Genomic DNA, 24,416 nt, shown 5'->3' on the forward strand with positions numbered 1-24,416 from the left:
AGATTCCCTTGCTTACTCTATCCCAGAAGGTGGCCTTCTTGGTGGCTATTACTTCTGCTCGCAGGGTGTCAGAACTGGCTGCATTATCATGCCAGTCACCATACCTAGTGATTCATAGGGATAAGGTAGTACTTCATCCTAAGCCATCTTTTCTTCCCAAGGTGGTTTCAGATTTTCATCTGAATGAAGATATTGTACTACCTTCCTTGTGTCCTCAGCCCAAGCATCATCGGGAACATGCGTTGCATTCCTTAGATGTGGTTCGGGCAATCAGGGTATACCTGAAAGCTACGGAATCATTCCGTAAGACGGATTCACTTTTTGTGATCACGGATGGCCCCAGAAAGGGTTTGCCTGCATCTGCCGCGACCATTGCCAAATGGATTAGACAAACGGTGGTACAGGCTTATTCTATTAAGGGTCAGAATCCTCCGTTCCCTGTTAGGGCGCACTCCACTCGAGCGCTCAGTACTTCCTGGGCCTTTCGCCATCAGGCGTCAGTGGTCCAGGTATGTAAGGCGGCCACCTGGTCGTCGGTACATACCTTTACAAAATTCTATAAAATTGATGTGACGGCATCGGCGGATGCCTCATTTGGCCGCAAGGTTTTGCAGGCCGCAATTTGAGGAGACCGGTGGTCTACCTCGAGGGTTTTTTTCTGTTTGAAAAAAAAAAAATTGTTTTCTCTTTTTTTGGTTGAGTCTCATCATTAAGGATGAGCATTGTAAACTTCTAGTTGGCACCGGTTGGGCCTTCTAGATTGGGATTTGATTTCCATTTTCCCACCCCTCAGTTGTGATACTGCTCTGGGACGTCCCGAAGGTGGTGTATCACCGAGAACTACGTCTGTCGATGAGCGCTAGAGAAAAATGGATTTTTGTAAAATCTTACCGTAAAATCCTTTTCTCTTAGCTCATCGACAGACGTAGTCCCCGCCCCTCTGTTTTGGAGTTGGGTTGGGTTAAATTCTCTAAGCACTGCTTTTTCACATAACTGATTTGCTGAGGCAGAGAGAGAGAGGATATACCCTCTGGGACTGCCCCTAGGGTGTGGCCAGAGCTTTTTAATTTCCTGTCTAGTCCTGCTCCTGCGGAGGTAACATAACCCGAAGGTGGTGTATCACCGAGGACTACGTCTGTCGATGAGCTAAGAGAAAAGGATTTTACGGTAAGATTTTACAAAAATCCATTTATTGCATTCCAATGGCATCTGAAAGTCAGTGGGATATATTAGGCAGCGTGGAAACTTGTTGTCCAAGAAGTTGATGTGTTGAAAGCAGAAAGAAATGGGCATTGCAGTTTGTTGTATAGGGGACTGTGTAGCCATATACTGGTCAGGGTGCCCACCCTGAACCATGTCCACAGCTAAAAGTGGCAACAGTGGGCAAGTGAGCATCAGAACTGGACCATAGAGCAATGGAAGAAGATGGTCTGGTCTGATGAATCACAATTTCTTTTACAACAAATGAATTGCTAGGTGTGTCCCTTTCCTGGGGAAGGGAGGGCACCAGGATGCAGTATGGGATAAAGGCAATCCAGCTTTGGGCAATGTTATGCTGGGAAACCTTGGTCCTGCAGTTTATGTGGGTGGTACTTTGACAAGAACCACCTACCTAAACATTGTTTCTGACCAAGTACCCCCCTTCATGGAAACTATTTCCTGATGGCTGTGGCCTCTTTCAGCAGATTAATGCACCCTGCCACGCTAAAAAATGGTTCAAGAATGGTTTGAGTAAGACCACAATGAGTTTGAGGTGCTACTAATGGCTTGGTGTCCAATACCACAGCATACTTGTAGAGATTTAGTGGTGTCCATGCTGCAACGGGTCAGGGGCTGTTTTGACCTCAAAAGGGGGACCTACTCAATATTAGGTGTGTCATAAAATAATATGGCTGATTGGTGCATGTTTGCCTGAACGATGAACAGGTAAAGTGATGTTTTTTTTTTCATGTTTTGTGGTTGAACAACTATCCTTATAAAGCAGTAGCTTCTTCAATCTTTGAAGGAAGACTTCCACATTCGTGGACTCTTATTTTGGTTGATAAGGTTAAGCAATCTTATCTGGTTGGTATGGTGAACTTCTTGGTTTTATAATTTTTTAGAGGGATTCATCAACATATCTTATTATTCCAATATGCTGTTAAGTTTAAACCATAATTTTCTGTTCAATTTTATTTCAATCCTGTATAATGTATGTGCCTTTTTTAAAGGCGCTTTTCCTATTTCTTTTTTTTTTTTTCTTTTGATTGAAACCGGGCAGAATAAAACAGAACCCTGTCTAACACTATTATTGCAAAACATATTGCAAAGCTCAGTGACACGTTATTTGACTCCATATTCCAGTGACAGAAATAAGGGTTAAATCTAATGTTCTTTAGAGGTTCTCAATCATTTGGTCACACTATAGCTAGTAGTAGTTAGTTACATTCAACTGGATTTGTTCTGTAATGTTGAAAACATTTAGTAGCATATTCAAGCCAATTCTTTAGTTCTGTTGAGTATCAGGAACTCCTACTGGGGTATACAGTCAGGTCCATAAATATTGGGACATCGACATAATTCTAATCTTTTTGGCTCTATACACCACCACAATGGATTTGAAATTAAACAAACAAGATGTGCTTTAACTGCAGACTTTCAGATTTAATTTGAGGGTATTTACATCCAAATCAGGTGAAAGGTGAAGGAATTACAACAGTTTGTATATGTGCCTTCCACTTTTTAAGGGACCAAAAGTAATGGGACAATTGGCTGCTCAGCTGTTCCATGGCCAGGTGTGTGTTATTCCCTCATCCCATTTACACGGAGCAGATAAAAGGTCCATAGTTCATTTCAAATGTGCTATTTACATTTGGAATCTGTTGCTATCAACTCTCAATATGAGATCCAAAGAGCTGTCACTATCAGTGAAGCAAGCCATCATTAGGCTGAAAAAACAAAACAAACCAATCAGAGAAATAGCAAAAACATTAGGTGTGGCCAATGAAAAAAGAGAGAACGCACCGTGAGCTCAGCAACACCAAAAGACCCGGAAGACCACAGAAAACAACTGTGGTGGATGACCGAAGAATTCTTTCCCACCTCAACAACAGTTGGCCAGATCAAGAACACTCTCCAGGAGGTAGGTGTATGCGTGTCAAAGTCAACAATCAAGAGAAGACTTCACCAGAGTGAATACAGAGGGTTCACCACAAGATGTAAACCATTGGTGAGCCTCAAAAACAGGAAGGCCAGATTAGAGTTTGCCAAACAACATCTAAAAAAGCCTTCACAGTTCTGGAACAACATCCTTTGGACAGATGGGACCAAGATCAACTTGTACCAGACTGATGGGAAGAGAAGAGTATGGAGAAGGAAAGGAATTGCTCATGATCCACAGCATACCACCCCATCAGTGAAGCATGGTGGTGGTAGTGTCATGGCGTGGGCATGTATGGCTGCCAATGGAACTGGTTCTCTTGTATTTATTCATGATGTGACTGCTGACAAAAGCAGCAGGATGAATTCTGAAGTGTTTCGGACAATATTATCTGCTCATATTCAGCCAAATGCTTCAGAACTCATTGGACGGCGCTTCACAGTGCAGATGGACAATGACCCGAAGCACACTGCAAAAGCAACCAAAGAGTTTCTTTTTCTTTTAAGGGAAAGAAGTGGAATGTTATGCAATGGCCAAGTCAATCGCCTGACCTGAATCTGATTGAGCATGCATTTCACTTGCTGAAGACAAAACTGAAGGGAAAATGCCCCAAGAACAAGCAGGAACTGAAGACAGTTGCAGTAGAGGCCTGGCAGAGCATCACCAGGGATGAAACCCAGCATCTGGTGAGGTCTATGCATCCCAGACTTCAGGCTGTAATTGACTGCAAAGGATTTGCAACCAAGTATTAAAAAGTGAAAGTTTGATTCATGATTGTTAATCTGTCCCATTACTTTTGGTCCCTTAAAAAGTGGGAGGCACATATACAAACTGTTGTAATTCCTACACCGTTCACCTGATTTGGATGTAAATACCCTCAAATTAAAGCTAAAAGTCTGTAGTTAAAGCACATCTTGTTTGTTACATTTCAAATCCATTGTGGTGGTGTATAGAGCCAAAAAGATTAGAATTGTGTTGATGTCCCAATATTTATGGACCTGACTGTATATTCCTGACACCCATTTGACCTGAAGAAGCAGCTAACAGAACAAATCCAATTAAATGTGACTATTACTGGCTTATTTAAAGTATTTTTTATGTACTATATACTGTATACCAAGAAACAACAGACAATCCTGATGTAACAAGTTTGCACTTTTATTGGCAGATAAAAATGTTGAAGACCTCTGCAGTCTTTGTGTCAAATTGCAGAAGACCTTGGAAGATGGCAAAATGTTGGGCAAGCAATGCAAATGGCGATCTATAATTCTGAAGACGATGTACAAGCTGATAGACATTGGTTCTGATAGACTTTGTCTTAACTTGGCCAAGCTAATTTTAGCGGTAAGCTCTTTAGGAATAGGTTTCTACCAGTGTTTATAAGTAGCCTTTAAAAGTCAAACTTTGTATTTTTTTTTGGGGGGGGGGGGTGGAGAGGTTGCTGGGGTTGGATTTGGCAGTGGCTCTTTCCAACCTAGTAGTCTAAGGTTACTTGTAAAGAGCCAGAGAACAAGTTCTTCCTCTGATGGTACTAATAGTAATATAAATAGGAAAGTTAAAAATTCCCTGTTTTTGGTTCAAATGAGTGCTAATCTCATGTCTATGAAGAGGCCAAGCTCCCCTGCCTTTGTCAGACCATTAAATGGAAATTTGGAAAACCCTAAATGGAGGAGTTCTTCCCTGAGATAAATCAGACCAGCAGCATTTCCAAGGCCACTTACCTGCTACCATCTCCCTTCATCATTCACAACTGAAATCCCACTAACATGTATTTATTCACTTTTCAGGACCCGGGAGTACCACTCTCTTCTATGATTCCATTTTTTATCCCTGATTTGTGTGCGGTGGCAACCATTAGATAATAAATATATATATATATATATATATACAGTATTTTACAAAAGTGAGTACACCCCTCACATTTTTGTAAATATTTTATTATATCTTTTCATGTGACAACACTGAAGAAATGACACTTTGCTACAATGTAAAGTAGTGAGTGTACAGCTTGTATAACAGTGTAAATTTGCTGTCCCTTCAAAATAACTCAATATACAGCCATTAATGTCTAAACCGCTGGCAATAAAAGTGAGTACACCCCTAATTGAAAATGTCCAAATTGGGCCCAAATTAGCCATTTTCCCTCCCTGGTCTCATGTGACTCGTTAGTGTTACAAGGTCTTAGGTGTGAATGGGAAGCAGGTGTGTTAAATTTGGTGTTATCGCTCTTACTCTCTCATACTGGTCACTGAAAGTTCAACATGGCACCTCATGGCAAAGAACTCTCTGAGAATCTGAAAAAAGGAATTGTTGCTCTACATAAAGATGGCCTAGGCTATAAGATGATTGCCAGGATCCTAAAACTGAGCTGCAGCACGGTGGCCAGGACCATAGTGGTATAACAGAACAGGTTCCACTCAGAACAGGCCTCACCATGGTCAACCAAAGAAGTTGAGTGCACGTGCTCAGCGTCGTATTCAGGGGATGTCTTTGGGAAATAGATGAATGAATGCTGCCAGTATTGCTGCAGAGGTTGAAGGGGTGGGGGGTCAGCCTGTCAGTGCTTAGACCATAGGCCGCACACTGCATCAAATTGGTCTGCATGTCTGTCGTCCCAGAAGGAAGCCTCTTCTAAAGATGATGCACAAGAAAGCCCCAAACAGTTTGCTGAAGACAAGCAGACTAAGGACATGCATTACTGGAACCATGTCTTGTTGTCTGATGAGACCAAGATAAACATATTTGGTTCAGATGGTGTCAAGCATGTGTGTCGGCGACCAGGTGAGGAGAATAAAGACAAGTGTGTGTTGCCTACAGTCAAGCATGGTGGTGGGAGTGTCATGGTCTGGGGCTGTATGAGTGCTGCCAGCACTGGGAAGCTACAGTTCCTTGAAAGAACCATGAATTCCAACATGTACTGTGACATATTGAAGCAGAGCATGATCCCCTCCCTTCCAACACTGGGCCGCATTAAGGTGATGGACTGGCCAAGCATGTCTCCAGACCTAAACCCTATTGAGCATCTGTGGGGCATCCTCAAACTGAAGATGGAGGAGTGCAAGGTCTCATCCACCAGCTTTGTGATGTCGTCATGGAGAACTCCAGTGGCAACCTGTGAAGCTCTGGTGAACTCCATGCCCAAGAGGGTAAGGCAATGCTGGAAAATAATGGTGGCCACACAAAATATTCACACTTTGGGCCCAATTTGGACATTGTCACGTAGGGGTGTACTCAGTTTTGTTGCCAGCGGTTTAGACATTAATGGCTGGGTGTTGAGTTATTTTGAGGGTACAACAAATTTACACTGTTAAACAAGCTGTACACCCACTACTTTACATTGTAGCAAAGTGTCATTTCTTCAGTGTTGTCACATGAAATGATATAATAAAATCTTTAAAAAAATGAGAGGGGTGTACTCAATTTTGTGAGGTTATGTATATTTATTCTACATTCACATCAGTCCTTGCCTTCAAGGAGCTTACAATCTAAGATCCCTAGCCCACATTTATACACATATTAGGGCCAAATAACTTCCCAGCACGTCTTTGGAGTGTGGGAAGAAACCCACACAGGCTCAGGGAGAACATGCAAACTCCAGGCAGGTGGTGCTGTGGTTGGTATTTGAACTGATGACCCCAGTGCTGCTTGACAGAAGTGCTTACCACTTAGCCGCTGTGCTGCCCATTATTTTTTAATTTACCCATCTACTAACTCCAGCACCCCTCCCCTTTCCCTCCGAAAACCTTACACTCACTTGTCTCTGCTTATGACATATCCATCCTGTGCAGCCACGCAGCAGCTGCTCAGACTCTCCCATTCAGGCCTTTTTTTTTCTTATGCACATAATGCTGAAAATTATTTATCCCGATGATGAACAGCTTCTCTACAGGAAGGAATGAGAGATTTTCTGTGCACACACAGGAATGTTTATTTATAGGTACCCCTAAATATCGTTCACATGTGAGTCATCAGATCTGAGGGTACAGTATATCCATTGCAGGAACCCATGCCAACCGACCTGTAAACGAATCTTAAATTGTAATGATTACTCAAACACAATAAACGATTAAATGTGCTTGCTGTGGGTGACCAAACCCTATACACCATTATAGTTGCTTGCTCTGCCTTAATAGATAACTGCATATATAAAAGCCTTTCTGTAATTATATTTACACAATATGTACATTTGTTCCTTCATTTTCAGCTGAAAGTGAGCGGCAAGAACCTCTTGAACATCTGCAAGCTTATATTCAAAATAAGCAGAAGCGAAAACAATGATCGTCTTTTCCAAAATGATGACCTGTTGGGTGAGATAATTTATTCCTCTTTTAATGCAATGCCTAACTTTATTCTTCCTTATTTTGCTTGGCAGTCTAGGTCAGCAGTTTTTAACCCAGCTCAACATTATCATTTGTCACATGTTTTTAGTAGCGCTTACAAAGTGTTTAACTGTAAACTTTTCCCTTATTAGACCTCAAACCATTATTGCATTTCTAAATAAAGGTTAGGCCCCATTCAGACAGGCGCTAAGGCCCACAGTCAGTAAATGGGCCGAGTGTTTATGCAACCAGCCCAAGCAGCCTAAACACATGGCCTATCACAAGTTACAAGCCTCAGTATCCATGTGAATGAAGCCTAAGCCTGGAGAATAGTTTCTGCTTCCACTGAAAATGTAGCACTTCAGCAATTAACATTTTAATTTCGGCTGTGGGAGCCATTCCTTATCCCCTGGTGTTGAGTTCTGAGTCTTTTTCCTTCCTGGAAGCGCACGTGGAATGCAAATTATCCTGGGGCTGTTGGTGACTGTCTGGTGGGGTGGTGAGGTTCTCCCTCTCTCATTTGCAGGAGCATGGGGTGCTCTGATTTCTGGCGACCAGGTGGTGTTGCACATTTTTTTGAATCCCCTTATTCCTCATGGAGTCTTTGGAGTACATTTCCCCACCTAACCCCCTCTCAGGGCCTGCCGGGGGGCCTCCGGGTCCCAACCATCCATCGATGCACTGACAGCGGTCCTGGAGATCTTTGTGTCCCAGGTGGAGGTGACTTTTGGGCAACGGGCTAGTAAAAAATGCCCCCACCTTCCCCTGCCTCACCCGTCTCCATAGATCCTGAATCTGATTCGGCCGCCGCGGACAGCGCCTGCCCTGAGGGGTCTACAGCCACGCACCCTGATTTCTCAGATAGTGAGGATGATTCCTTCACCTGTAGCAGCGCATGAAAAGGTGCTGGTGGACGCACTGATTTTGTCTGTGCCTGAGACTTTAAAAATGGAGGACGCAGCTAAACTGCTGCGACGGAGGCATCGGTTCCCTTTGGCGCTCACAAGGTGTTTCCCTTCCGCTCTGATTTTGACAGGTTTGTCACATAAGAGTGGGAACGTCCAAAACGTCCCTTTTGTGGTCCCTAAGTGATTTGCAATGAGGTACCCCTTTGAAGAATCCTTTAAAAAGTGGACTGTTCCACCGGTGGTTGATCCCCCGGTTTACATGTTGAATAAGGCAACCATGATTCTGTTTTGAAGAATCGCCAGTCTTTAAGGATCCAGCTGACAGAAAAGCGGAGGCTGTGACTCGCAATATGTTAACTGTTGCTGGTTTGGCACTTAGGCGAGTCGTCACCATTGCCCTGGTGTCACAAACTCTAACTGAGTGGGCTAAGCTTTTTACGCCGGGACCTGGAGGGTGAGCAGCTTCCCCCCTGCCTTTGCTGAGCTGGCGGACCAGTTGGTCCAGAGGCTGCAGTTAATCAGTGATGCCTCTTTGGATGCGGCCCCCCTGATTTATAGACTGTCTGTTTCGGCAGTGGTCCTTAGGCGTGTTTTGTGGCTCAAGTGTTGTTCTGCGGACCAGACCTCTTAAAAGGCTTTAACTGATCTTCCTTTTCCGGGAGATCGCCTGTTTGGAGCTATCCTGGATGACATCAAGAGTCTCACAGGGGGAAAAGAGTACTTTTCTTCCGCAGGCTGGTATGGGACCTCGTCGTAGATGCGGCCTGACCTTCTCGGCTCACAAGAAGTTTTTTCGTCCCTCAGGGTCGACTGACAAGGGTCCAGAGCCTTTCTAGGCCTCTTTGGATGATCAAAGTGACCTTGGTCTGGCAAGCCGAGAGCGGTATTCTCCAGACCCACAGACAAGGCTCCTTCTGCATGAAGGTGCACCCTCACCCGTGCCTGGGGTGGGGGGGACGTCTTTGCTGGTTTATGGGCCCGTGGACCTCCTTGGTGCAAAACAAGTGGTTCACAAAGCGATACGGTCAGGCTACAAGATCTAGTTTCATTCTTACCCTCCAGAATGCTTTTTTCCTTCCAATACGTGTCTGTTCCTGGATTGGTTGCAAGCTCTCTTTGGGGCGGTGTAAGACCTGTTGCTTCAGGGGGTGATTGTCCCGGTTCCGGCCTCAAGCGTTTTCAGGGGTTCTATTCTAACCTGTTCACGGTCCCAAAGAAAGAGGGCAAGGTTTGTCCAATTCTGGATTTCAAGGCCCTGAACTGCTTTGTGCAGGTACAGAAGTTCAGAACGGAGTCTATTCGCACGGTGGTGGCATCGCTGGATCGGGTGGATTTCCTTGCCTCTATCGACATCAGGGACGCTTACTTACACATCCCAATATGTCTGTCACCAGCGCTTACTCTGCTTTGCCGTGGGAGAGGAGCATTATCCATTTGTGACTTTACCCTTTGGTCTCGCCTCCACTTCTTGGGTCTTCACAAAAGTGTTGGCCCATGTGCTAGAATTGTTATGTCAGCGGGGGGTCGCAGTAATGGGCTACCTGGACGACCTTCTTCTGCGAGCGAAGTCCCTTACTGCTCTGGTGGACAATGTGGAAATCACTATACGGACTCTGAGGGAGTTCGGCTGGACTATCTGGGCCTGGCTCTGGACTCTGCTCTAGCCAAAGTGTTCCTTCCTCTGGACATACTCCAGAAATTGCATGCTTCGATTCATCTCCTGCTGTCCAGGAGGTGGTCATCCCTCAGGACTTCCATGCGGGTGCTGGGCCTGATGGTTTCTACCTTCGAGGTGGTCCCTTTTGCGCATTTCCATACGAGATTCCTGCAAAGGGAGATCTGGCCAAATGGGACAAGTATCCGAAGTCTCTGGACAATCAGATCCGGCTGAGCCAGGAAATAAAAGGGTCTCTAGTCTGGTGGCTTCACTCTGCAGCTCTTCGCCGGGGCAAATCCTTTCTCCCCTTGTATTGGAAAGTGATCACCACGGATGCCAGTCTGTCCGGGTTTGAAGGTGTCCTGGGCCAGAGCTCTGCTCAGGGTGTTTGGACACTGGATGAGTCCAGACTCCCAATCAATGTCCTGGAACTCTGAGCGATCAGACTGTGCCTGAATTATTGGAGGGATCATCTTCAGGGGTGTCCAGTACGAATCCAATCGGACAACGCCACGGCCGTAGCTTATGTCAATCACCAGGGTGGAACAAGAAGTGTGTTAGCAACTCTGTAGGTAGCGGACATTCTATGGTAGGCAGAACGCTTCGTTCCAGCCCTCTCTGTCGTACACATTCCAGGGATGGAAAATTGGCAGGCGGATTATCTCAGTCAGCAGGCGTTGGAACAAGGGGAGTGGTCCCTTCATCTGAATGTGTTTCATTAGTTGTGTCTCCGGTGGATCTGTTGGCATCTCGACTCAACAGAAAGGTGCAGAGGTTTATGACACGGTCCCAAGATCCTCTGGCGGATGCCACAGACACGCTGGTGGCCCTATGGGGCCAGTATCGTCCGAGGCCTGAATGCCTTCCCTCCTCTCAAGCTTCTGCTGAGATTCTTGCACAGGATCGAGGCAGAGGGGATTCCGGTCATTCTAGTGGCCCTGGACTGGCCTTGGTGATCTTGGTACGCCGACCTGGGGCGGATGGTCGCCGACGTCTCTTGGAGACTGCCTCTCAAGGAGGATCTGGTGTCCCAAGGGCTGATCTTCCATCCTGCTTTACAGTTGCTGGGTTTGACGGCTTGGCTGTTGAAAGCCATGTGCTGAAGGATAGAGGTTTGTCTGGGTTGGTGATTCCAACACTGTTGAAAGCAGGAAGTCTACCTCCAGGAAGATCTACCATTGTACGTGGAAAGCATACATTTTGTGGTCACTTGGTGTTCACCAGCGATCTTCACCCTCGCTCTTTCTCGGTGGCTCGGGTCTTGCCCTTTCTTCACAGGGGGGGTTGAGCAGAAAAAAGTACCATGGGCAAGGTTTCGGTCTTGGCTGTCTTTAAACGACCCTTGGCCATGCACTCCCTGATGCGTACCTTTATTCAGGGGGTTCCACATTTGGCTCCACCAGTACGGTCTCCATTACTGCCTTTGGGTCCTAACTTGGTGCTTTCAGTCCTCCAGAAGCCTCCCTTTAAAAATATTCGGGAGATTCCCCTGCTTGTGCTGTCCCTGAAGGTGGCTTCTTTGGTGGCTGATCCACAAAGATAAGGTGGTCCTTCACCCTGTCCGTTGTTCCTTCTAAATTTGTCTCTGATTTCCATTTGAATGAGGAAATTGTGTTGCCTTCCCTGTGTCCTAGGCCGAAACTAAGGAAACTAAGGAAAATAAGGAAATTGCGTTGCATGCCCTGAATGTGGTTCAGGCAATTTGGGTGTACCTGGCAGCAACGAAATCTTTTAGGAAGTCAGACTCACTATTTGTAGAAGGTTTCGAGTCTTGTTGCAAGGTCTCAGGATCTTCTGGCAGACGCCGCAGACGCTCTGGTGGCCCTTTTGGGCTGGTATCGTCTGATTTATGCCTTTCTCCACTGCAACTTCTGTCAAGACTTCTACGCAGAATCAAGAAGGGATTCCAGTGATTCTGGTGGTCCCAGCCTGGCCTCAACGGCCCTGGTACGCAGGCCTAGTAAGACTGTTAGCCGATGCCCCTTGGCAGCTTCCTCTCAGAGAAGATCCTCTGTCTCAATGACCGATCTTCCATCCTGCTTTACGGTCGCTGGCTTTAACGGCCTGGCTATTGGAAGCCAGATATTGAAGGATAGGGGGTTGTCGTATTCGGTGATTCCTACTTTTAAAAGCTAGGAAATCTACTTCTCTGAATATTTGCCATCGAGTTTGGAAGTCGTTTATTACTTGGTGTGAGTCTCGGGGGGTCCCCCCACCCCGTTTCTTTTCAGGATCACGTCTGTTGGAGTTTCTACAAAGAGTTGTAGATCAGTGTTTTGCCCTGGGCACCATTAACCTTCCTGGCGGTATGATTCTTTTGGATTTTAGGTGCTGAAAGCGGTACCATTATTTTGCATGTAATTCTTGTGAATGAGCAGCCCAAACAAACTGTATACATTTATTATATATATATATATATATATATATATATATATATATATATATAAAATGTATATGTATACATATATTATGTATATATATATATATATATATATATATATATATATATATATAATGTATACAGTTGGTTTGGGCTGCTCATTCACAAGAATTATATATATATATATATACATGTGTGTGTATATATGTGTGTGTGTGTGTGTGTGTGTATATATATATATATATATTTACATAAAAAGTACAGTAAAACTGCAGGAAAGGGCACTGGGGGGCAATGTAATGTGATTTTTTTTTATTTTGAATGATATCAGTGTGTTTGGTGTGTTTTACATTCGAATTTGCCGCCGGTTCCACTCCCCGGCGGACGTCGCGTCGCCGGAGACGGAAGCCGGGGCTCGCAGACGATCGGGAGGAAGCTCCCCCGCCGCACACCACCCGCATTCTTCGCTGGATCCCGGAGAAAAGGTAAGTAAAACCTCTTCCAGCATCCAGCGATCTTCCTAGCGCTACCCCGAGTGTGACTCGGGGTTACCGCTTTTGGCTCTAAAATCTAACCCCGAGTCACACTCGGGAATACCGCTAGGAAGGTTAAGGGCCAGATTTCAGCGTTGGAAATTTTCTTCCAAAGACCGTTAGCCACAAATTCCTTGGTTCACACCTTCGTGCAGGGAGTTCGCCACCTGGCTCCTTCGGTACAGTCCCTGGTGCCTCCATGGGATCTTAAACTGGTACGTCGGTTCTTCAAAGATTGCCTTTTGAGAAAATTTGTGAAATTCCTCTGCTTACTTTGTCACAGAAACTGGCTTTCTTGGTGGCTATCACTTTTGCACGCAGGTTCCCAGAGCTGGCTACGTTGTCCTGTCGGTCGCCTTACCTGGTGGTTCACAGGGACAAAGTAGTGCTCCATCCCTGTCAGTCGTTCCTTCTTAAGTTCATTGCGGGGTTCCACACACACATAAAGACATTGTGTTGCCTTTGTTATGTCCTAAGCCAAAGCAGCCAAAAGAAGTTGCTTTGCATTCTTTGGCTGTGGTCCATGCCATCAGAGTGTACTTGATGGTGACTGAGCCTATTCGAAAATCGGATTCCTTGTTTATTCTTACAGATGGTCCTCGTAAGGGGCAGGCTGCATCTGCTACGACCATTTCCAGATGGATCAGGCAGACGGTGGTGCAGGCCTATTCAATCAAGTGTCAAGTTCCTCCTTTCCCTGTTGAGGCGCATTCCACGAGGGCGCTTAGTTCCTCCTGGGCCTTCCGTCAGACGTAAATGGTCCAGGTTTGCAAAGCACCCATCTGGGCGTCTGTACACACATTCACCAAGTTCTACAAGGTGGATATTTTCGCATCTGCAGATGCTGCCTTTGGCTGCAAATTTTGCAGGCCACTGTGGCAGAGACTTCTGCCTCTTGAGGGTGTTTTTTTCTGGTAGGTGAGCTCCAGTTGTTCCGGGTTGAGCTCCTTGTTTACCTGGTTGGCTAAGTTTAGCCCTTTTTGGGAATTTTGTTTATTGCTGTGTTTTTTCCCACCCCTCATGCTGATACTACTTTGGGACGTCCCATCTGTCAAACAAGATATGAAGCTGTGTCCGTCAATGAACGAAAAAGAAAACTGGATTTTTGTCTTACCCCAAAATCCTTTCTCTGATGTTCATTGATGGACACAGCACCCACCCCTATGGGGAGTTGTGTTATGTATTCTTTTGACACTGCTTGTTACAAAACAGAGATCCTAGAGCAGGAAGTGGAAGTATACCACCTGGGACTGCCCTATAGGCGTAGTTAAGCTCTGTTAACCCTCTTTCCGCCTAGTTTCCTATTCTAGGAAGAGCAGAATAACCTATCTGTCAAAGAAGATATGAAGCGGTGTCCATCAATGAACATCAGAGAAAAGGATTTTACGGTAATTCAAAAATCCAGTTTTTTTTTTTATTATAGTCAAAACGATTATTTGTAAATCCATATTTTGCAACAAATATTAACAACATTAAAGGGATATATTTTTCATGAATATTGTACGTTCCATATATTTTTCTTTGCATTAAAGCTGAACTCCAGGTAGAAATAAAAAGGACACATGAATGCAGCTCTGTGAAAAATTTAATGTATTTGTAAATGCAATTACTCTTGATATCGGCCTTTTGCAGTCCCTGTACAGCAACGTTTGGGAACAGGGGTGACAGAGAGGTGAACTGCAGCAGAAGGAGCATGCTGATAGAAGAAGAGAACAGAGAAATGGAGATGAGCTCATAAGTGTGATTCTCCTTTCACTGTCCAGTCATAGGTTGGGAGTGAAGAGGAGACTCTTAGTAAAACTGCAACAGAGAGAGAGCAGGTTCCCTTTGCTGTGTGACAGAGCTGTGTGAATAGTATGCCTGGATGGACAAAAATACAAACCAGGTAACAGCTCTCGTAAAGGTTTCCAGACTTGCCACTACCTTCACGCTACTTCTACTTGGATCAGCCAAGCAGAGAGTGCATTGTTTTAAATGAGTCTGCTAGCTCGTAGACTTGTATTGGGAGGAGTGCTAAAACAATCCCATAGAAATAACAAAAACTGTATAAAATGAGCAAACATGGCTGCCTTGTTTATTTATATAATGCTAAATCCTACACTGAAACAAGTTTTTAAGAAAAAACAAAAAAAAAAACAACACATTGGTAAAATTACTTAAAGCTTAAAGTGGAAGGAAAGGCATTTCCATCAAAAAGCACGAGTCAACCCTAATCCACAACTTTATAAGATCCGCATTAGTAAAAAGTTCAAAATTTGAATCCTTGTGCCTCTCTTTGTTGAAAAGCCCGCCTGTCACGTGACCTTTTTCCACTCTGGTTATTGTGTTCCTTTCGGTTCCTGTTTGTGTCCGTTGCCGGCTAGCTACGCAATGTCCAGAAGTGATGTAGCTAGCCAGCAGGCATTCACAAAGAATGCTACTTGGGAAGGAAGTGAGCAGAGCCGGGCAGCACAGAGGCAAAGCCAGGCAGAACAGGGGTGGAGCTGGGTGGACCGGGGTTGGGGCTGCTAGGAGCTATGCTCCTGTGTTTGCACAGAAGCTGACAGCGGTTTAATAAAGTGCCTGTGAGCAGCCACATTCGGCTGCACAGGCACACCATTGTCGGCAAACCCCATGACCTTGCTGATTGTCTAGGTTACACTGTTGTTTTTTTAATCTAGACAGTCAGCAATTAAGGAAATGCATAATACAATAGTATTTGTTTTTAAATGTGCTGAGCAAGGACAGAATTCAATTTTCTACTAGAATTTTAGTTTAGGATGATCTTGTTTTACATGTTTATGTAAAACAAGATCATGAAAAACCTATGCATTACCTGTAAGCCATTATTCATAGTCACCAACACTGTCGATTTTGTATGTTTTATGTAAAGTGTCAAGCACTGAATAAATGCATCAGCGCCCCTAGTGGACTCAGTTTGTATGGAGGACCATTACTTAGCTACCTTTTATATACTCAAGTATAAGCCGACTTTTTCAGCATGTTTTTTTATGCTGAAAAAACCCCCTCGGCTAATACTCGAGTCACGGTCTCACTTACCTTTTCCCCAGTCGGTGCGCATGTGTCGCCGCTTGCAAAAACCCATACACATTTGTCTATTCCGGGGCAGACGGCGCATGCCCAGTGACGTGTTGGCGCCGGGCAGCGCCATTTTTAAATTTAAGACAGAAAGGTAAGTGAGACTCCTCCGCAGCCCCTGCATCTCCTCAGGAGATGCAGTGCTGCGGGCATGGTACAGGAGATGCTCGTCCGAGGTGTGCTCGTCCCTCCCTCGTTCCTCTGTGCTTTATAGTGATCCAAGCATGCGCAGTACTGCGCAGCAGGATACGACATGCCACGGCCGTCACGCGGCCGTGTTCCTAGTGCGCATGCGCTGCCAGAGGCTGCGCACGCAACTAGGGGAAGACCGTGTGGCCGTGCACTTCGTGTGGCCCTGCACTTCCTTCAAAGCACCGCCGACACAAGAGGAGGAGCTGGATTCCCGAGGGGATCATGGGGGGTATGATGTTAAGCCCTCCTATGCTCCTGTGGTCCCAGACTGGTGTGTGCTGGGGCTTTGTGTGCTGGGGCTTTGTGTGCTGGGGTGCGAATACAAGGGGACCTATTGTGAGGAAAACGCAAGGGGTCCCCATATCTGGATGGACATAATATTAAGACATATTATAATACAGTACACTTGTAACGCCTTAAAATTGGAGTATGTGTATCATACATAAAGGAGAACAATTTATTTTTGCAATTATCTTTACAGCAGACAATCTAGTATAGATTCAGGGGTGGCATTTCCCACCCTAGGCTTTTACTCGAATCAATACGTTTTCCAAGTTTTTTGTGGTAAAATTAGGTGCCTCGGCTTATGTTCGGGTCGGCTTATACTCGAGTATATGCGGTATTAGCAACCATACAAAGTTATCTCTGTTGCACACCTTGGGTGCTCCTTGGGAATTGTGGACTCCTATTAATGGACTTCTATTAGCGCTGCATTTTCCTTTATAAATATTTACAAAGATGCATGATAATTACCTGGTGGCATACTGGTCATTGTTATTGAGTCTGCCCTGATTGCAAATCCAGTTCGGGTTACTTGTTTTCTGGTTTTGTAAAGGCATAAAGTAAACTGAATTTTTGAAACGGATTGTTGGCATCCAGACTCATTTCTTTTTTTTGCCCTTTATTAGGACAGTGCAAAATCTACATCATTGCACCATTCACAGCTTGCCACTTTCATTAACAGGATACGAACTGACCTTTTAAAGTTTATTTTGACTGTTGCAGGCAGACTGGGATAACGTCTACTTTTATATTTGTTACATGTTCCCATTCTTATAGCATACCGTAAAAAAAAGAAAAAAGTAAAAATTGCTGGTTACCATTTTAACTTGCCTAAAAGTCCTACTTATCTTACCCTTTCTATATACAGTAATCCCCCGCTACATCGCGGTTCAGTTTTTGCAGTCCCGGTAATTCGCGTTTTTTTTTTTGTAATGTTATTTTACTATATAAATCATTAAAAATGAAAGATTTTTGTGTTTTTCATAGCTCTTGCTCTGTCTCTAAGTATCTTTTATGTGTTTAAACAAGTTTCTATTATTTTAAAAGTGTGTTTAAAGACCTTAAAATGCTTCTACACGTACAGTGACAGTAAAAAAATCATGCCTACAATGCATTTTAATAGGGTTTTTCTATTTCGCGGAATTTCACTTTTCGCGGCTGGGTCCGGAACGTAACCCCCGCAATGGAGGGGGGTTTACTGTAATGTTTAGGAGGCGGCTGAGGAGCTATGCTTGGCATAATTAACCATATCCAAACTGTGCTGGCATATCTCATTATCAGTTGCAAACTAGATGTGCACACACTCTGTCTTAACAAAAGGTTAAAGAGCTCAGGGTTTGGATGGAACATTGTACATATTTCCCAAATTTGGAACATGGGAAAGAGGGACACCTTGGGTGGAGAAAATGGTCATGGCTATATAGCGCTGAATAAATGCATCAGTGCCACTAGTAGGGTCAGTTTGTACTTCGCTATTAGCAACCATTTCTTGAACATATTTACAAAGATTAATGATAATTATCTGGTGGCATACTGGTTTGCTACAGAGTCTGCCCTGATTGCAAATCCAGTCCAGGTTACTTTTTTCTTGGTTTTGTAAAGGCATAAAGTGAACTGAGTTTCTGAAACAGATTGTTGGCATCCAGACTAATTTCCTCTTTTTTGCCCTTTATTATGACAGAGCAAAATATACATCATTGCAACATTCACAGCTTACTACTTTTATTAACCGGATACAAATTGACCTTTTAAGTGTATTTTGACTTTTGCAGCCAAATTAGTATAGCACCTATCTTATAAAAGTTACATGTTCCCATTCATATAGCATAAAGTAAAAAAAATATGTTAAAATTTGCTGGTTACCTTTTTACTTGCTTAAAAATCCTACTTAGCTTGCCCTTTCTATGTAATGTTTAGAAGGCGGCTGGGGAGCTATGTTTGGCATAATTAAAGGGGAATATTGGGTGGAGGGAAAATACCTGTATATAAAATTCTGGTACTGTCTCCTAATAGAATAAGAAATTCAAAGTATATTCCAGGTCTCACTAGGGAAGGAAATTGAAGAGGAACGGCAAGGAGACACTGGAAATGGGGGATTTGAGTGTGCCCACAAGAAAAAAGCTAAAATAGCTAAAAGCGTCGAGTTTTTTTTATTAGATGACAAAAAGAATTACAATAACATACATACGTTATACTTAAAAATTATTACATGTTACGCATGTAATCATACATCACAAGTATTTGAATATTGGATGATCCCAAAAGGGGGGTATGGATTGACGCGTTTCGCCTACAACGCGAGCTTCTTCAGGATCTGATTTCCTATATGTATGAGCCTTATAATAAGTAAACATTATACTGTGAGTATCAATTTCCAATATATACAGATGAGATAAAAAAAACATTACATATACAGGATATATCAATAAACATTACATATACAGGATATACAAATATTAGATTACAATTAGATATACCAAAGATGAGGGAAATGAAAAACATATAGAAAAAGATATGACATTGAATCTGGGTGTTGAAAATATGAGTGAGATCGCCAACAAAAGTGTGAAAATCTGGTGGACATAATCAAATAGATAAAAATTAAGAGGGAAAGTAAACAAACCCCAGTGGAAGCCACAAAAATATAACTACAAATGTATTCTGACTGGATATTAATAAAAAATGGGAATGTGTGTGAATATGTCCACATAAATAGTGTGCCAAAAATAAGTATGTAGAGCCAAAAATAAACAAGTGTATAATTGACCTTTTAAGGCTCCATGCACACAGGGCGTCATAAAACGAGCTCCAAAGCTGTTTCTTGACGCCGGGAAAAAGCAGCTGTAAAAACGTGCTTTCAGTAGCTTTTTCCATTAGCGGTATTGCACGTTTGGCCACGTAGCTTTTAGCAACGTTTTTTCTGCCTCTATTCAAAATCAATGGTTCCCTAAGTGAGCCTATTGATTTGAATGGAAGTCGCACCGCAAGTCGGATCAGGATGATCCGACTTGCGGCGCGACTTGCGCTGTGAGAATCTTGAGGGTAACTCCACGCCAAAATGGGGAAATAAACGGCGTGGGGTTCCCCCCCAGGTTCCAAACCAGGCCCTTTGGGTCTGGTATGGAATTTGAGGGTAGCCCCACGCCGAAAAAACGGCGTGGGGTCCCCCCCAAAATCCATACCAGACCCTTATCCAAGCATGCAGGCCAGGAAAGGGGAGGGGACGAGCGAGCGGCCCCACCCCCCCTGGACCATACCAGGCCACACGCACTCAACATGGGGGGTGTGGGTGCTTTGGGGCAGGGGGGGCTCTGCACCCCCCACCTCAAAGCACCTTGCCCCCATGTTGATGAGGACAAGGGCCTCATCCCCACAACCCTGGCCGGTGGTTGTGGGGGTCTGCGGGCAGGGGGCTCATCGGAATCTGGAAGCCCCCTTTAACAAGGGGGCCCCCCAGATCCCGGACCCCCTCCCTATGTGAATGGGTATGGGGTACACTGTACCCCATACCCATTCACCCCATAAATGTCAGTGTGTGTAAATAACGACAAGAGAGGTTTTGAAAAGTTTATTGAAAATCTTCATCTGTTCTGTTCTGTTCCGCTACGGTCTTCTCCTCTCTTCTGGTCTTCTCCTCTCTTCTGGTCTTCTCCTCTCTTCTGGTCTTCTCCTCTCTTCTGGTCTTCTCCCCTCCGCTCTCCTGCCCTCCGCTCTCCTGCCCTCCGCTCTCCTGCCCTCCGCTCTCCTGCCCTCTGCTCTTTTGCTCGTATGCTCTTTTGCCTCCTCTGGTCTTCTTCCTCCGGTCCTCCTCCGACGCTGTCACCGGTGATTATGCCGGTCTCTGCAGCTTGTTATATAGCCATTAGGGGCGGGGCCTCTCAGCGAGGCCCCACCCCCTTATGTCACCGACGGCGTAGTCATGACATAGCAGGCATCACTCCGGTACAGCACTTTCCCAAAATATCGTCAATAACGGTAACCTCAGGGGCCGATTCCGATATATATCGGGGAAAGTGCAGATCGGCCCTCGATATACATACACAGTATCTCACAAAAGTGAGTACACCCCTCACATTTTTGTAAATATTTAAGTCTTCTTGCCTATGGCAAGTACATTTACTATTCTTTCACATATATATTATACTACTGTATTTTCTGGCTATATATACGCCGAGTATAATATCGCCAAGGTAACCTAAGTATAAGTATTACTGGTAGATGTAATCTCTCAAGACGCTGGCTGTGTGGAAATCCTGTACCGGTATACCATATGTACCGTAGCTTCGGTTACATACAGTGTACCGCGCTGAGACAATAAGGGAGAGCGATGTATTCTATTATTGAATGCAAAGCCTGCTCGGATTGGCAGAGTAACATCAGCCCGCCTCTCTGACTCTGCCAATCCGAGCAGGCTTTGCATTCAATAATAGAATATATCGCTCACTGTGATTGGCTCAACGCGGTATACTGTATGTAGCCGAAGCTACGGTACATATGGTATACCGATACAGGATTCCCGCACAGCCAGCGTCTTGAGATTACATCTACTGGTAATACTTAGGGTACCTTGGAGATATTATGAGAGATTACATGCATTACAGTACTTGGGGTACCTTGGAGATTTATGAGAAATCTGATGTTTTTCAATGGTGTTGCCTTGCTTCGGAAGGGGGGTAGTCTTATACGGCGAGTATAGCCCAAAACCTGTTTTAACTTGAAAATTAGGGGGGTCGTCTTATACGCCCAGTCATCTTATACGCCGGAAAATACGGTAATTATAGTGAAAGCCTATGGGAAAATGTGGCACCCTAACTCCTCCCACAGTTTTTACACTACATAGACAAGTAATATACCGAAACGAGCAGATCGTTCCCAATCGCGTTGCTCTTACTTTTTGGAAAGTTTCGCCAAATGGTTTGCAAAAAATTTGTCCTTTTTGGGGCGTAATTTGGCGAAATTGGCCCCATGGGATTAAATGACGGAAAGTTCAAAACTAGAGTCTTGCCACAATTTCTAAACTGCTGCCACTCCCTCATTTTTATTGTTACATCAAAATGTTCACCTATACCTGCTGCCACTTAACATGTCCACATTTAAGCCATAGCCCTAATAGTTTTTACACTATGAATGTTTGTTTCCAACTCGCACCGTCCATTGACATTCATTGAAACTGCACTCAAACCATCTCAAATTTCAAGGCTATTTTCTAACCTGTGACTGTGCCTTAAGTTTTAATGTTTCATAGACCTACTATACAGCAAAATGTCGGCCGGGGTCTTGTGATTCCTACGGTATAAGTCTCTAAGCTGTGAGATTTAGAGCTTTTACACTAGAGCCGTATGAAGTTGGGCACCTCCAACTTTGCGAAGTTGCCCCATAAAAATGAATGGCGGAATGTTCCGGAGTGTTCAAAACTAGACCGTTTGTTTCCAACTGCCAAAATTTCTTAACTGCTGCCACTCCCACACACACACCCCACACCACACCACACACACACATACACACACACACACACACACCTCACACACACACACACACCTCACACACACAACACACACCACACACACACACCACACTTACACACACACAACACACTACAGACACCGACAAACTGCTGCCACTCCCACACATACATAGTTATTCCCCCCACTCCAGCTGGAGACTACTAGTGGTGGCAAGAACACTTCACACAATTTCCCCAGAAATTTTAAGCTTTCTAGTTTATTATATCGTTTCATGTGACAACACTCAAGAAATTACACTTTGCTACAATGTAAAGTAGTGAGTGTACAGCTTGTATAACAGTGTAAATTTGCTGTCCCCTCAAAATAATTCAACACACAGCCATTAATGTCTAAATGGCTGGTAACAAAAGTGAGTACACCCATAAGTGAAAATGTCCAAATTGGGCCCAATTAGCCATTTTTCCTCCCCGGTGTCATGTGACTCGTTAGTGTTACAAGGTCTCAGGTGTGAATGGGGAGCAGTTGAGTTCAATTTGGTGTTATCGCTCTCACTGTCTCATACCGATCACTGGAAGTTCAATATGGCACCTCATGGCAAAGAACTCTCTGCGAATCTGAAAAAAAGAATTGTTGCTCTACATAAAGATGGCCTAGGCTATAAGAAGATTGCCGAGACCCTGAAACTGAGCTGCAGCACGGTGGCCAGGACCATACAGCAGTTTAAAAGGACAGGTTCCACTCAGAACAGGCCTCACCATGTTCGACCAAAGAAGTTTAGTGCACTAGCTCAGCGTTCTATCCAGAGGTTGTCTTTGGGAAATAGACCAATGAGTGCTGCCAGCATTGCTGCTGAGATTGAAGGGGTGAGGGGTCAGCTTGTCAGTGCTCAGACCATACGCCGCACACTGCATCAAATCGATCTGCATGGCTGTTGTCACAGAAGGAAGCCTCTTCTAAAGATGATGCACAAGAAAGCCGCAAACAGTTTGCTGAAGACAAGCAGACTAAGGACATGGGTTACTGGAGCCATGTCCTGTGGTTTGAAGAGACCAAGATAAACTTATTTGGTTCAGATGGTGTCAAGCGTGTGTGGCAACAACCAGGTGAGGAGTACAAAGATGAGTGTGTCTTGCCTGCTGGCACTGGGGAGCTACAGTTCATACAGTGACATACTTAAGCAGAGCATGATCTCCTCCCTTCGGAGACTGGGCCACAGGGCACTATTCCAACATAACAACCCCAAACAACACCTCCAAGATGACCAATGCCTTGCCAAAGAAGCTGAGGGTACAGGCGATGGACTGGCCAAGCATGGCTCCAGACCTAAACCCTATTGAGCATCTGTGGGGCATCCTCAAACGGAAGGTGGAGGAGAGCAAGGTCTCGAACATTCACCAGCTCCGTGATGTCATCATGGAGGAGTGGAAGAGGACTCCAGTGGCAACCTGTGACGCTCTGGTGAACCCCAAGAGGGTTAAGGTAGTGCTTGAAAATAATGGTGGCCACACAAAATATTGAAACTTTGGGCCCATTTTGGACATTGTCACTTAGGGGTGTACTCACTTTTGTTTCCAGTGGTTTAGACAATAATGGCTGTGTGTTGAGTTATTTTGAGGGGGCAGCAAATTTACACTGTTATACAAGCTGTACAATAATAAAATCTTTACAAAAATGTGAGGGGTGTACTCACTTTTTTGAGATACTGTGTATTTGTATATATATATATATATATATATATATATATATATATATATATATATATATATATATATATATATATAATTATATTATATTCTTTTTCCTCCTGCCCCTTCCTATGTATTGCACCTGCTGGGTCTGCCTATTGTCCTGTGCAGTTTTTATCTCAGACACAGTTTGAACAGGGAGTGTTCTTATTTGTTTTCTGACTGATTATGGGGGGCACTTTGGCTCTCGCACTGTGTGTGAGGCCTTTGTTTGTACCCTTGTTTTGGTGGTGGTAGGTTTGATGCACCTTTTTTGGCTTTTGTGTGTGGCCCGACTCTGTTTGTTGACTGGGGCCGTGAAGTCATGTTTACTTCTTGATTTTTGGATTTAGACATTCCTTTCAGTTTCCACCAGATGTGCGTGATCGCAATGGAGGTACGTCTCCCCATGTGTACGCCATTCCCAGCGGCACTTCGGGTGGGACATAGTGGAAGGAAGGCGTGTGCGGGGGGGAGGAGCCATTCATTACCCTGTGTGTGTTTATATAGAGGCTCATTGAAGCCTCTGGTTTGCGGCATTGCTCCTACTGGACTCAGGTCAGAGGAACCTTTTTGCACCCTCTGGATATGGTCAGTAAGTAGAATCATCCTCATGTATACAGTTAATCTCTCTTGAATAGAGCTGTTCACTTATGGGTCCATTTTTACATTGTATCCAGGGGTATATCATTTTGGACATGGATATTTGACTCTTTTTTTTTTTTTATCTGATCCCGGA

General features: G+C 44.4%; 1 protein-coding gene across 1 annotated transcript in view; it reads left to right on the forward strand.

Annotated features, from left to right (window-relative positions):
* The window catches only part of ARMC2 (armadillo repeat containing 2), a 189,688-nt gene that overhangs the window by 93,936 nt on the left and 71,336 nt on the right, over positions 1 to 24,416 (forward strand). Inside the window, exons 7-8 of the mRNA XM_082250903.1 lie at positions 4,308 to 4,483; positions 7,344 to 7,446. Of these exons, the coding sequence (XP_082107029.1) occupies positions 4,308 to 4,483; positions 7,344 to 7,446 (279 nt within the window). The remainder of the gene's footprint in view (positions 1 to 4,307; positions 4,484 to 7,343; positions 7,447 to 24,416) is intronic.

Source organism: Pelophylax lessonae (genome assembly GCF_965119305.1).
Source record: "Pelophylax lessonae genome assembly, chromosome: 3".
Classification (NCBI taxonomy): domain Eukaryota; kingdom Metazoa; phylum Chordata; class Amphibia; order Anura; family Ranidae; genus Pelophylax; species Pelophylax lessonae.